Here is a 16,419-nt window from a genome sequence, read left to right as displayed (position 1 = left end):
CGCTCATATACAGGTAGAGCAGGTCAAACTGAGTAGAAAAGTCCTCTACCATTTTTCGATTTTCGAAATAATTATCGAGAAAATAATTAATATAGATTGACAAATCTGGGCAAGTACAAGCGCGCGGCGAGAAGGCCCATCCTACTGCTACGCGGTTACTAGGCGCTCATTGAATGATAGGAGGAGCGGTCTACGACTGGAAATGGATGCGTATGAGTAGCGCCCCTAGTAACCGCATAGCGGTGAGACCGCCTTCTCGCTGCGCGCGCTTTGCTCGCGCGAATTCGCCGATCTTTTCTAATTAATTTCTCGATAATTATTTCGAAAATCGAAAAATGGTAGAGGACTTTTCTACTCAGTTAGACCTGCTCTACCTATATGAGTGGTGAGGCGGTTATTACCGGACATCCTGTATATATATATATATATATATATATATATATAGAAAGAGAGAGAGAGAGAGAGAGAGAGAGAGAGAGAGAGAGAGAGAGAGAGAGAGAGAATACTCTTAGTAAGTTTATTTATTTATGTGCAGTTAATCAAATGCGTCGAAGGCTTTTCCCCCCTGTACTCTCCACCCCGAAAAGACTAACCTACTAAGGTCAAACTGGAAATTATTTCCAAACTTTGGATTTGCACCGATATCGATCTGGAAATATATTATATATGTTAATAAATTATATTATTACTATATTATATATTAAATAATATATATAATATATATATATATAATATATATATATATATATATATATATATATATATATATATATATATATATATATATTACGTCTAGACTTAAGAAGACAATAGCAAGACTTCTGTACTCATCTCGGAAAGCACATATCGTCTCAAGTGTTTCCAAGTCGAACGAACTGTGCAGGGCCTTAGAGGGGTATTGTTCCGAAAGGGGAATCACTCCGATTTTGATGAACTTTTACAAGTAGTTTCAAGGAATCATATTAAGCTAATCTGTCAAGGTCTCACATGTGGGTTTTCAATAGTTAAAAAAATACAAACAAAAAACCTAAACTAAATTAAATATATATTTTGAATATTTTCATAACATACACACACACACGGGGGAGTGCTAGGGGGGGCCTTTAGCCCCTTCCCGCACCCATCCTGTCCACCTCGCTTCGCGTTGAAAGTTGCAAACCCATGTGAACTTTGCTTTGGCTTGCAACGTACATGTGTGCGCGTGTGTGCGTGTGTGTGCGTGTGTAATACTTGTTTATCCCTTCCATTCGTAATTAAAAAAATTTAACGAATCAAAATTTTATTAAAAATCTTTTACGAAATGGGTTACATTTTTTTAAACAAAATCTTGAACATTTTGGTATTAATAAATTTATTTAGAAATAATTTTTGAAAAACAGGGAATTCGGAGTGCACAAATAAAGAATGTCCTATCAATGCTCCTAGCATTGATATTTTTTTTATACTTTTATCAGAACATAGATATCAAAGAGTAATCTATCGTAAAAGTAATCTATCAGGCGAGTATACGTCTATGATATTAAGTTTTCTTTTATTTTTAAATTTGTTTTATTTATTTCCATTAAGTGTAATTATCTCTTCAATTTGTTATTTTCTTCTGTTTGACCATTTTACTTGAAAGGATTTCTGTTTAACTTTTAACGAAACAGTTAACTTTTAGTTTATTTAAAATTAGAAGTTGAGTGTTTGTATGTTTGATTGTGAAACTATCGTGTAATTTTCTCTGTACATTTTTGTCTTAGATTACGCAGCATTTTGGTTTCTAAAAAGATTATTGTTATTCTCCTCACGATTCTATTGTTTTGTCTTCAGAGAGTTTATTGATTAATTAAAACTGATATCTCAAATTTAAAGCTTTTTTAAATATAATAAAATTTAATTGTTTCAAAGTAGTTGCAACTCATCTATCAGATCATATTTGATTTTTTCCTAAAAATTTGAAGTTTTAGAAATATAATGTTACCTGAAAGAAAAATCTATGAAATCCATAAAATGTAATAAAAATATTTATTGGCATATATTTCTGTAAAAAATATTACAAATTTTATAAAATGCTTGATATAGAATTTTTTAATTTCTTACATTAGACAATATTATATATATATATATATATATATACATATATGTATATATGTACTTCAAAATGATTAAAATTTATAGATTATTTTAAATATAAAAAATAATAATTTTAAATATTAAAATAGTCAACTATCTTGTCTTAAAAATTAACTTTAAATAAAAGATAGACTTGCGTTATTTTATTTTCAAATAAGATATAACAAAAAGACAATTTTTTGTAACAATTTAATAACTTGTAGCAATTATTGTAGCAATTATTGTATTAACAGTAATTCAAATAAATTTTTACTGTTTGCAGACAATGTATTCATCAATCACCGAAAAGCAACAAGTGCTGATGCTGTTTCTGACCGAGATTATTCTAATTGTGCTAATTGGGACAATGATGACATATGGTCCGGAAGCAGATTCAACTTTGCTGAAAAATCATACTGGTCAGTGTACACATAATACTGACAAGGGACATGTCACAACTGTCCAGAACCAATTTGATTCTCCTTGAAATATATTATTAAACACAAAAAACTAAGAGACACGTATTTTTTATACAATCTCATGTTTAAAGGATAAAACACTCCTTTAAAAAAAACTGTATTTTTCTTTGGGGTCTAATATTGTCAAAACTATAAGAAATAGAAAAAATTGTTAAACAAAAGTTTAACGGTTTGAAGAGTACTTTATATAAAGTTACGGAAAAAATTTTTTAATTTTTTTCAAAAAACCCCCATCACCCTTTTTCAAAATTTTATAATTTTTTTTTCAAAATCAGCTGATTAGATACTACATAATACTGAGTAAAAAAGTTTTAGTAAATATAGGTCAAAAACTCAATTGTTTAAAAAAATATAAGCAGTATTTTATGTTACTATTATGACTGACTTATTGGCTTCTGTGTTTCAATATTTACAAACCACATTTTGAATATTCCTAATCTTATCTTTATTCAAATTGCATATTTTAAAAAAATTTCACGAGTAATTCAATTATTGCAACTAGCAATTTATACAACTGCAATGTTTGTCACAACTAAAAATTTCTAAATTTCTCTATTTATAAAGAAAGAATTAGGAAATTGGCGAATAAGAGCCAACACAGATGTTGATGCGTCAGTTTCGCAGAAAATAATTTTTTCTGCGAAATTGATGAGTGCACAGGGCACGTATTTTTCTTGTGTATTTTAGCAAGATTATTATTCTTATTTTTAAGAATTTTAAGAACCCCCTCCTTACCCCCTTAAAGAGATCATTTATTTATCTTCTCTATATGTGTGCAAAGTTTTATCAAAATCAGACTTTTTGGGTTCGCGACGTTTCTTTATGAGTAAAAAAGTTTAATAAACATGCATCGAAAACTTAATTGTTTCAAAGATATAAATTTTGTATGTTACTCATGACTGATTCATTGGCTTCTAAATGTTTCAGTGTTTACAAACCACGTTCTGAATATCCTCATTCAGATTCCATATATACTTTAGAAATACTTTACTGGTAAAATCGTTTAGTTGTATAAAGTTATATAAAGTTAAAGGAGAAATTGGTCTGTACGATGCTTTATTTATTCTTAAAAAATGTTATAACTTTTGTAATTACATCTATCTCGCTTATTATAAAAATTTGTTTAAAATTTGATAATTTTTTATTGTAGCACTTTATTAAAAAATTTATTTTTTGTGTATTCTCTATAATTTATAAAATATAAACAAAATATATATATTTTGCGTCTATTATATAAAAAATATCTGTTACGTTATAATATTATAAAATAAATAAACTTTCTTAGTCTGTATGTAATTATAATACTTTAAATAATATTGTAATAATTTTAGCGATAATTTAAAATTTTTTAATTTATTTAACGAATATATATATATTATATATATATATATTATACGTATTATAGTTTCATTAAAATCGAAACTTTTACAAGATTTTCTCATTAATTTAATTTATATATATATAGTATTATATATATATATATATATTATATATATATATATATAGTAATATATAGTATTAAATGATTAAAGTTTTTCAATTTAATTCGATCAATTAATAATTTTATTTATATGAATTTATATAAATTTTATTATTTATTTAATTATGTTTTTATATTCTCATTAAATAACTCATAATTTAACTTAATGTTTTTCTATTACTTAACTTACGAAGAGTCGCACATCATTGCATAATCGAGTTTTCTCAATTCAGAACACTTTGTTGAAATATTTGTACATTGTGCAGTACAACGTAACCTGAGAGATTATCAAATATATTGACATCGCATATTACATATTTATTGTATCATTTACGTGATGCATATAATTTTAATCCGAGAATAGTCACGTTCTACTGGATGAAAATATTTTTAAATTTCTTATATTTATAAAATGATAGGACTCTCTATAAAAATCTGAAATATTGTACATTGTAGTTCTAATTTTAAAATTGTACATAATTTTGATTTTAAAATATAACCAAGTTTAATGATTCATTCAAGTGTAAATGATTGTCGAAGTTATTATTTTCAAGAAAAGCGTCTTTAATAACAAAATAAAATGTTAAATGTAAATCCTGCGAACGTTTTTAATATGTTAATTGTTTTATTTTTCAAATATTTCACAACATCTGTAAATGATAGAGAAATTGAATTGCATGACATTATAAAGAATTTTATAAAAAATTCAGTGGATGATATATTATTATTTGCTATGCAGACCGACACTGCGTTAGAGAAAACTAAAAAGGAAAAAACTAAACAAATTTAGTAAATGTTTACTTTAGCTTACACATCTTTTGTTTTTATTTTTACATATGTTATAGAAGGTACATTCCTGAGTAAAACGTCGTTTGAATTTTGTGACGCTCTCATGTCGTTCCTGAGATATGCGATTTTGAAATGTTATAATTTTGGTACATACTTATTTGTGTCATATTTATGTTATATCTTAGTTACGTGTTTATATATTTCTTTTGTTTACATTTGCTAAGTAAAAATATTCCAACAAATGCGTGAGCGAGTTTTATGTGAAATAAATATTAATTAAATTTACAGGTACCGACAAACTTAAACAATTGAAGAAACCGGATGAAGATTCATTACGAATTTATCCAAGTAGGTATATCAAAATTCAATTACTGTTTTAAATATGCGAAGCAAATTGTTCAAAGTATTATACATTTATTTGAATTTTTTTTAAGTACGTTTATTGAACGTAATTATACATATAATTAAACGACAAAATCCTGAAACAATTTTTAGAAATTAAAATATTTCTCTTAGAAACAATAAAAACCATAAAAAGCTTATAAATAGTTACATATAATAATTATTAAAATATTTTAATTCAATTTTAACTCAAACACATTTTATATATAGTAACTGGTACATACAAAATAAATATCAGCTCAGTAAAAAAGCATTCTTATAATTAATCTTTAACTTCTACGATCAGTTAAAAATTTATAATATTAAAAAAATAATATTTATGATCTAAATATATAAACTAAAAAAATTATAAAAAGTTTTAAACCTTATAAATTGATAATACATAACCAATTGACTATTTACATTGATTTAATATTTTTTTCAAATAGCCGTTATAATTTTTTAATATTAATTGTTTAACAATTTTTTGTTTTCAAAATTTTTATTTGTCATATACGTAAATATTTTGCTTATACAGGATACAGCAGAAAAATATAGTTTTTAAATTAATACCATAAAGGAAATTTTTTGCATATTTTTTTATAGAAATATACAGAATAAATGTATCATTAATAAACATCAAGTAACTATGCGTTTTATACTTTTATTTTTAATTTTTCACATACATCTCGTGTAGTAAGCAGCTGATCGCAGCGTACCCTCGTAATCTCCTGTCGGAGTGAGTTGCGCCGCCCCTGCCTACCGCCCGTACTCGTTTCGTAATTCACTAACTTTTTGTCTTGTAATTTAAAAACTAAGCTTCGGACAAAATTTTGGTGAAGGAAAAATCGTCTTAAAATTGAGTCAGGAATACGACATATTAAGGACAAGAAGTTGTTTCGAATCACCCTATATATATACTGGGTGTCCCGGAACACCTTTAACAACGCTCGTGAGCAAGTAGGGCACAGTAAACTGAGCAAAAAAGCCTTATACCATTTTGCGATTTTTGCAATAATTATTAAAATATTAATTAAAAACGCTTAGCGAACAATAATATACATATCTACAAGATGCCCGGTATTAATCGCCCCAACTCTCTAGGACAGATAGAGCAGATCAAACTGAACATAAATGTCCTGTATCATTTTGCGATTTTCGCAATAATTATTAAAATATTAATTAAAAACGCTCAGCGTATAAGAGCGCGCTGCATATAGCGCTCAGCATACTCTGACATTTTTAATTAATAGTTCAATAATTATTGCGCTAATTGCAAAATGATACAGGACTTTTATGTTCAGTTTGACCTGCTCTATCTGCCCTAGAGAGTTGGGGCGATTATTACCGGACATCTTGTAGATATGTATATTATTGTTTGCTAAGCGTTTTTAATTAATATTTTAATAATTATTGCAAAAATCGCAAAATGGTATAAGGCTTTTTTGCTCAGTTTACTGTGCCCTACCTGCTCACGAGCGTTGTTAAGAGTGTTCCGGGACACCCTGTATATATGTATTTGTATATATATATATATGTATGTATATATATATATATATATATATATATATATATACAGGGTATCTCATAACTAACGAGCCAACGCTCGTGAGCGGGTAAAGCGGGTTAAATGGAATAGAAAGTCCTGCATCATTTTACAATTTTCAGAATAATTATTGAGAAATTAATTTACAAAGATCGGCAAATCCGCCCGCCGCAAAAAAGATGGCGAGAAGGAAGGCCCACCGCTAGGCCGGTCGCTAAATAATAATCGCTAATCTATTGTTCTTATCAACGCTTCTCGTCTATGCCCCTGGTAACCGCGAGGCAATGGCGTCTATTTACGCCGCGCGCGCTTAGCGATCATCCTTAGGGCCGTCCTTCTCGCCATTATTTTTGCGGCAGGCTGATATTCGCGCCGGATTTGCCGATCTTTGTAAATTAATTTCTCAATAATTATTCCGAAAATCGCAAAATGGTACAGGAGTTTTTTATTCCATTTAACTCGCTCTACATGCACCCGGGAGGTGATACGGTCATTCTGAGACACCCTGTATATACAGAGTGATTCAAATATATATATATATACATTTATTTATTTATAATTTCGTATTTTCGTTAATTTACAAAATATTTATTGGAGTATTTTACAAATATATAAATTTTTTATATATGTATATGTGGAAATATATATATATATATATATATAAAGTGTCAGATAAAAGCTTCATAAACTTCTAATGTTCTTTATAATTACACATTTTAATAAATCTATTAGCTAGTCAAAGATATTGATTAAAGATTAAATAAATGCTTAAGAAAATATATAAAAATTTAAAAAAAAATACATATATGTATATGTATGTATGGAAGAAAAATAAATTTTATTTTTTTCTATAATGAGATAAAAAATCAGTGCATATTACTTTATATTTGTTATTTGAACAACAATATTATACAACTACGTAACTTTAGTTCTACAAATTTTTATTATATTTTATTTCACATTATAATTCTTTAAAATCTGATATAATCTGTCTATTTATATCATTTATTTACTATATTATGTTTTATTTCCACACACACAATTGCTATTTTTCTTATTGATCTACTTTACTTATTCTTCTACTTTTTCTTATTGATACAATTTTATATTTTTCTTGTAATTTTTATTTTGAAAAATAAAATACAAAATCGTCAAAATAAAGTATATTTATCCTTTTTATGTACATTTTTTCAATTTTTAGATGTTTTTGAGTATTATTTATATAATTAATATCTTTGATTAACTGATAACTTTTACATAATGTTATCTAAAATGTGTTACACTATAGTCTCTTATATAAAAAATATTTATCTCATTTTCTAACACATTGCATATTATAATACAATGTACAATGTATATTTGATGCTGGATTTATTTACATATGTATAGTTATCTTTGAAAAGTTACTTTATTTCAATTCTTAATATATGTGCAGCATTTATAAAAAATATGTCTCTAATTTTGAGTTGTTGAACAACATATCTAAAGCCTATCAAAATTGAAGAGGGACATTTTCATACTTTATTTACTTGTTAATAAAAAGATATTTCAAGAAAAATAGCTTCTAACTTTTTACATAATTCAATCTGTATGGATGTTTTTTATATATTCGTTTTAGATATCAATGTGCGTCAATAGCACAAAAGTAATAATAGAAATAAAAATGCCGATATATGAATGACAAAGTTACGACTCCCAATGTCTTGACCTTTATTTTGCATAACTCTGATTGGTATCATACATTTGACTTCACTCGTTTTAGTTATCAAAGGCAGTTCATCCTCAACATCTCGGCGAATATTACCGTTTTGATCAACAATTTAACTTTGGAAGTTATTTAATTTGGAAGGTAATTAATTTTTTAAATAACTCGGGATTGCTTCAACTCTCACGTAATCGTTCGTTTACAATAATTTTCTAATTCATTAAAATTTTTCTAAATAAAGTTTGTGTGTTTTAATTATATAATTGCATTGATGCAAAAAGTATGCAAATCGAATTCTTGCTTAAATATGAGTAAAATTAAAAGTGTTTATTAAAAAAATTAAAAGTGCTTTTAAAAAAATTGTGAAAAATTTCTTTCTAAGAAATGGAAACATATCATCAGTGATGATTATTTTGATTAATTTTAGCATAATGTAGTTATTTATATACTGTAATATAATTAGTTATATACTAATTTTATATCCGTTTATATTTTATATTTTTTTACAATTAATTTTTTATTGTATTAATAATCATTTTTATTGTATTACAAGTAGAGAAATGTAGATAAAAAAGAGCCTCGTTTTTTTCAAATATTTAACACTTTTATATTTTGATTATTGTATAAATTGATCTTTTTCATTATTTTTAACTTTTTAGATAAAAGATGTGAATTAACTATTACTATTTTAAATGTAGATCGTATTCCAATTGACTATATAGTTACGTAATTATTATTTTTAATTAGGTAAGTTCTCTAAAAACAAATCAATGAATTATCTTTAATATAGATACAAGAACACAGTTGGTTATTTTTGAAAATGTCATTTAGTTACTATATTATAATAAGAAAAACTAAATTCTTTTATTAATTTATTTATTCCTTTTTTAAAGTAATTTTAATGGATTAATAAGATTTTTGCGATTAAAATGATACTAAATACGATATAATTCAAATAATTTTTAGATAAATGTATAATAAAAATTTTTGTTACTTATCTAATTGAAAATTACATATTCATGTTGTATTTGGTGTAATTTACCGCAAAAATCTAATTAATCATTAAAATTACTTTCAAAGAAAGATAAATTAAAAGTAATATATTAATTATAGTTTTTTATTATTAAAAAAATAAGGAATTTTTCTTTTTGTTTGGAATATTTTTTTCTTCAATTGATTTTTTTTTACAATTCTATTTACAAGATATCTAATAGCGGCATATTACAAATTATATCATACGTAAGAAGAAGAACCACGCATTAAAGTTCTTAGTTTAGTTCTTAATTTAATTCTTTAATTTAATACATAATATAAATTAAACATAAAAAAGGCAATGAAGAGCCAACGCGGGTGAAGAGCGTGAAAGAAACTTCTTTTTCAACCATATTGGATGTAAATCTTCTATATTTTTAAATGTTTTGGACTCTGTTTTTGAGCCTTCTTTAGTGACTTCAACATATCGAAAATAATAATCAAAATTGAAACAGCGATAGTAAACCGGAGCAAAAGTGCAAAAATTATACTTACATCGTACCAATATTAACGTACCGCGATACATCACGCCATACTCCAATGCCTATCCAATGTAAAACGCCTCCTACACGGTGCCGAACGCAAAGATAAATGTACTAATGTGGTCACACAACTTATGATGAATAAAAGACTCAAGTGCGAAATTCAAATTAATTTTGAAAGAGGCAATTTACTTGGACCGACGAAGGGTAACCGAGATCGCACGAACACACGTATACAAATGATAGACCGTAACAAAAAATTCAAACGGTACAAAGTCATGAAAATGTCGTCACACCGATAAAAAATAAATAACACAAGGACAAATATCAAAATAGTGACACATTAAATTTTAGATAAATTGTCAATAATAGGTAGGCAAACATTATTCAATTTTATGGTATCGCTATGGAGGTTCAACGCATTCTTTTGACGTTTTATGTGAATCATCTCCGATATTAACCTTTTTCCCAAAAACAGTTCCTCATCCAAAATTTCAACCCTGTCAAAATTAAAATTATGATTCAAAACTCTATGATCAGCAATGACTGACGTATGGCTCTTAGAATGTTCTTTTATTCTTGTTTGCAGCAAACGTCCGGTTTGTCTCACATAAGACGCATTGCAATCCATACAATTGATTTTGTAAACTACATTACTACGTGAAAACTTATGTAATCTATCCTTTGCTACTTTAACGAACTGGCGTAAGTTGTTAATTCCCGTATAAGACAGTCTTATATCTAATTGTAAGTCTTTGACACAATGGTGAAATCTTTCAGATATGTTCTTAATATACGGAACATTGAAATATGTAACTTTCTTTTTATATTTATTTTTATTTTTATCATTCACTTCCTTATTACATGCAATATTCTTTAATTTAATTTTTAATTTTTATGTCCTTGCGCTCGTTTTTATTAGCTCTTTTCTTTACTTATATTTGTAAATATACAGAGTTCTATCGTGATTTCTGATTTTATATAATATAAATATATTAGTATATTTCAATATACAGGTATATCGTAAATAAACCAACAAGATTATGTTCTAAAAAGCATTCTAAGCAAAAAAATTGTAGTGAAAGACCCAATTACTAGCACAGCAAGGTATTAGATGTTTAATTATGTTTGATTAAATATACATATATGGCCAATAATATTTAAATATTTTTTTTTTAATTCTTTTTAGTATAACATTTAAGAATAAAATAGAGAAAGTTAAATAAAATTAATTTTTTATTCCTCAATTAATATAATAATAGATGTACCCAATGCACCTAATACTGGTAAATCCAAATTATGTCGTTTTTAATGTAGGAAACACACTTAGAAGTCTCAATATAATCAGAGATTTATTTGATGCAGTTACAAAAGTCCTCGCACTCACACAAAATCGCTATATTTCGCAGTCCGTGTTCTCGCTTGCTCGCTCGCTCGACCTCCAGCCCAAAAACGCCACGTGTGTCTCCGCGCTGTTCAAACACACACGCTCTTCCAACGGACTAATACAAATACAGGATGTCCGGTAATAACCGCCTCACCGCTCATATACAGGTAGAGCAGGTCTAACTGAATAAAAAAGTTCTCTACCATTTTTTGATTTTCGAAATAATTATCGAGAAATTAATTAAAAAAGATCGGCAAATCCGCGCGAGTAAAGCGCGCGCGGCGAGAAGGCCGTCTCACCGCTACGCGGTTACTAGGCGCGCTACTCATACGCATCCATTTCCAGTCGTAGACCGCTCCTCCTATCATTCAATGAGCGCCTAGTAACCACGTAGCAGTAGGATGGGCCTTCTCACCGCGCGCTTGTACTCACCCAGATTTGTCAATCTTTGTTAATTAATTTCTCGATAATTATTTCGAAAATCGAAAAATAGTAGAGGACTTTTCTACTCAGTTTGACTTGCTCTACCTGTATATAAGCAGTGAGGCGGTTATTACCGGACACCCTGTATATATAGCATTATTTTAACTGTGAAAAATTACTATAAAAAGAAGTAACTTTAAAATAATATTATTTAAATCTACAAAATAGTTATTATATATATACATATATATATATATATATATATATATATATATATATATACAGGGTGTCCCCGAATTGGCGGATCAACTCTCGTGGGTAGATAGAACGTGTTAAACTAAGGAGAAAAATCTTATATCATTTTGCTAAATTCGCAATAATTAATGAGATATAAATTAATAAAGATCGGCCAATACGTGCCAGGATAAGCGCGCGGCACGAAGAAGCCTCCTACTTGTTACTTAATACTAGGCGCGCGGCGAGACAGTAGGCGGAGCGCTCTACAAAGGACATACAAAGGACGTACAAAGGGCGTACTTAAAGAAACACGTACAGTGCGTTCTGCGTTTACGTCTTGCCGCGCGCCTAGTATCAAGTAACAACTGGGAGGTTTCTTCGCGTCGCACGCTTATACTGGCACGGATTGGCCGATCTTTATAAATTTAAATCTTATTAATTATTGCGAATTTAGCAAAATGATATAAGATTTTTTTCTTCAGTTTAACACGCTCTATCTACCGACGAGAGTTGATCCGCCAATTTGGGGACACCCTGTATATATATATATATATATGTATATACAGGGTGTCTCAAAATGACCGTATCACCTTTCGGGTGTAGGTAGAGCGAGTTAAATGGAATAGAAAAGTCCTGTGCCATTTTGCGATTTTCAGAATAATTATTGAGAAATTAATTTACAAAGATCGGCAAATCCGGCGCGAGTATCAGCCCGCTGCAAAAAAGATGGCGAGAAAGACGGCCCTAAAGACGGTCGCTAAGCGCGCGCGGCATAAATAGGCGCCATTGCCTCGCGGTTACTAGGGGGGGGGGGGGCATAAACGAGAAGCGTTGATAAGAACAATAGATTAACGATTATTATTTAGCGACCGGCCTAGCGGTGGGCCGTCTTTCTCGCCACCTTTTTTGTGGTAGGCCGTCCTTCTCGCCATCTTTGTAAATTAATTTCTCAATAATTATTCTGAAAATCGCAAAATGGCACAGGACTTTTCTATTCTATTCAACCCGCTCTACCTGCACCCGAGAGGTGATACGGTCATTTTGAGACACCCTGTATATATATATATATATATATGTATATATATATATATATATATATATATATATATATATAATTATTATAAAAAGAAGTAACTTTAAAATAATATTATTTAAATCTACAAAATAGTTATTGTAATCTGTATAAAGTAATTTTATTTAAAACTTTAAAGACTGTTGTACAAATTATTTTAATAATATGTAAAATATATAATTTACAAAAATAATGATACTTGTAAAAAATTACCTTATTAAAAAAAAGTAAAAAAAACGCTAAGAAGTCACCCTAGTTGTGAAAAACTGTTATATGTATATATTTACAAAATATTGTTATATGTATTCACTGTTATATGTATTCACAAAATATTGTTATTTTATTTACAAAAATAGAGATATCAAAAAATTATGTTACAGAAAATAAAAACTTATAAAATATTTTAAACAAAAATGTTACAAAGTAGTTATTTTAATATCCTGAACAGTTAAATAAAAAGAAAGTAATATAAAACACAAAATTAAAAGTTAATAAAGAAAATAAAAATTATCAATTAATACAAAAAAGTTTAAACAAAAAAATACAAATTAATATAAATAAAAAAATAGAAAACTTTTAATTAAATAAACTTTACTGCTAAATTTCGAAATAATTAACAACCCGGGAAAAAAAGTTGGGCATATATGGATTTTGTTAATATCTGATCATGTTTTACCAAGTATAGTCATATATGATATTATATGATAATTAAATAAAATCATATGATATCATATGATTTTATTTAATTATCATATAATATCATATATAACTATATTTGGCAAGATCTGCTCAGATATTGAAAATCCATATATAGCCAATTTTATATGGACTTTTTTTCCCGGGAAGTATAATTAAACCCAACAAATAATTAATTTAATATAACTTAATTTGAATTTTAAATTATACTTTATTTAGTTATATAAATTTGCAATGTAAATGTATTAAAAAATAAATTTGAATAGCACTAAAGACTAGTACACACACAACCATATACATTGTTGTTATTGTTATTACAAACTTCAAGGTACTTCTGAATTTTTTAAATATATTTAGTAGACTTCAAAGTGTTAAATAAAGTCAAATCCGTAAAAAATTTTCTTTTTAGAAAAGTGTAAAAAAGGCGCCAAAAATTTGTACCAGTTGTCAAAAACTATTATATGTATACATAAAATATTTTTTATTTTATCTACAAAAATAATGATATTGTTTGAGAGCAAGGAAATAAAAGATAAAAAAAATAATTATATGTAAGTATATATAAATTTACAGATAGGCGGCGTCAGGAAAAAGGAGTGAAACAAAGTCCAATAATTTGTAATTATAAAAAGATAATTTATTAAACTACTACTAAATGAACGATAAATCTTATATTAGAATATTTAAAGCAAAAATTATTTCATAACAGAAGAGAGACCCCAAACTATTAAATTACAGATGAAATTTTATTTAAATAAAACGAAAATCCCTTGTTCATAAATACTTCAACAAATTTAAAGAATATCAGAGAGAAGAAAACCAAGGAAATTGATTGAACTTAAATGTAAATATGTATCAAACTAAAGAATAGAAGCTTCTAAATATTAAAATCCTGTAGGTTCGAACAAAATCTAGATACAAATGAAAATTGTTTAGTTTGAAGGGGAAAAAAGACAAGGATCTTAGTTTGACTTTGAACGTAGATACCAAAGTTATGTAAAAATCAATTTAGTTTTTTTAAATAGAATCACCTTAATTTTTTATATAAATCAATATTCTGTGTAAAAAGTTGTAAGGTTATGATGGCCAAAATTTAATAGGTTACAAGATATTTTATTTTATATTATATTTTATTTTGATATAATTTTATTGCAATATTTTTTCTCAAAAACAATTATGTATTTGCTTTATATCAATTGATTACTGTTATTATTCTATACATAAAAGTATTAAAGTGAGATAATTGATAAATTAATATTTTACGAGGTATTTCAAAATTTACATAAAATTATATTAAATTGAAGTATAAAATATCTTGTAAATTATTCAACTATTGACCATTCTACCTTCATAACTTTTTACGCCGAATATTGCAAAAACCCTGCAGATGTTAAAACGATATTCGATTTCTATCCACGTCTGCACATGTTTAACCCTTTAGAACTGTTTCTAAATTCATCAAATAATCTTACTTTAAATGTAAAGTTTTCAAAATCAGAAATCCCGGGTTTATGAAGTGTTATACATGTAATCCTTAAAATGTTATACATATAATCAAAGAAGAAAAGTGTCTACATGACTCTTTTATTTACTTTTAAGAAATCCTACAATTCCTGTAATCACATCTACATGTAGAGGTGAATTTAATGTAGAGGTCTATTTAAAAACTAAGCTTCGGACAAAATTTTGGTAAACGAAAAATCGTCTTAGAATTAAGTCAGGAATATATTTCAAGGACAAAAGGTTGTTTCAAACCTTTCACCCTGTATATGCTACTATCTTGCTTGCTGTAATAATTTGTTTTAAATTTGAAAATTATTTATTGTTGTATCCTTTATGAAAAAATCCGTAAAACGCGTGAATTGTGTTTGAGTCGCATTTATTGTTGCTTCTTCTCTTGCGACTAATTGGCTGTCGATATGAGTTGACGAGTGAATGTTATTGTATGTTGCGAGTTTAATGATAGTTCATTGGCAGTTTGAATGTTGTGTGCATGCGTGAAAGTGGTTAATAAATAATTATAATATATTAATAACGTACATTATTTCTTAATTTATTAATAAAGTTAAAGAAGTCCAAGAATAGGAAAAAAAAGAGAGCAAAAGAGAAAGAAGATGGATAAATAAAAAGAGGAATAAATGATAAATAAAGAAAGATATATTATGATATCATATCATACTATGATATATTGCGTAATATCAATATGCTATTGTCCATATGTTATGTGCTGCGCGTTTAATAGTGTGTGTAAAAAAAGAATATTCATCTCTTTAGAAAAGCAAAGTGAGCTTTCAAAGTTTCCTGGCTGTAAATAGAATTTTGTCTGAGTCGTTAAGAGAAAAAAAAAACAAAAAACAGAAAAAGAAAGCTAGAAAAAAGAAGAAAAAGAAGAGACAAGAGAAAAATTAAGAAGAGATAAAGAAAAAAAATATATATGTACATTTATTTAATATATTTAAATTAAATATTATGTAAATTAGTATTTGTAAAGTTAATACTGTATGTCGCACATGTACAAAAAGGATTTTCGTCCTTTTTTAGGTAGTTTAAAGCAAACTATCAAACTCTGTTCTTTGACAGAAAGAGAAAAATTGACAGAAAGAAAGAAATAGAAAT

General features: G+C 27.3%; 1 protein-coding gene across 11 annotated transcripts in view; it reads left to right on the top strand.

Moving 5' to 3' along the window:
• Rh50 (Rhesus blood group-associated glycoprotein Rh50) overlaps nucleotides 1-16,419 on the top strand; it is a 195,227-nt gene that overhangs the window by 77,593 nt on the left and 101,215 nt on the right. For all 11 annotated transcript variants that reach the window (XM_072898618.1, XM_072898614.1, XM_072898612.1 and 8 more), the window contains 2 exons: nucleotides 2,378-2,513; nucleotides 5,131-5,190. In XM_072898618.1, the coding sequence (XP_072754719.1) occupies nucleotides 2,381-2,513; nucleotides 5,131-5,190 (193 nt within the window). In that variant the 5' untranslated portion in view covers nucleotides 2,378-2,380. The remainder of the gene's footprint in view (nucleotides 1-2,377; nucleotides 2,514-5,130; nucleotides 5,191-16,419) is intronic.

Source organism: Anoplolepis gracilipes, chromosome 8, assembly GCF_047496725.1.
Source record: "Anoplolepis gracilipes chromosome 8, ASM4749672v1, whole genome shotgun sequence".
Taxonomy (NCBI): Eukaryota; Metazoa; Arthropoda; class Insecta; order Hymenoptera; family Formicidae; genus Anoplolepis; species Anoplolepis gracilipes.
Note: the sequence above shows the minus strand (reverse complement) of the source record. Positions and strands in the feature narration are given on the sequence as shown.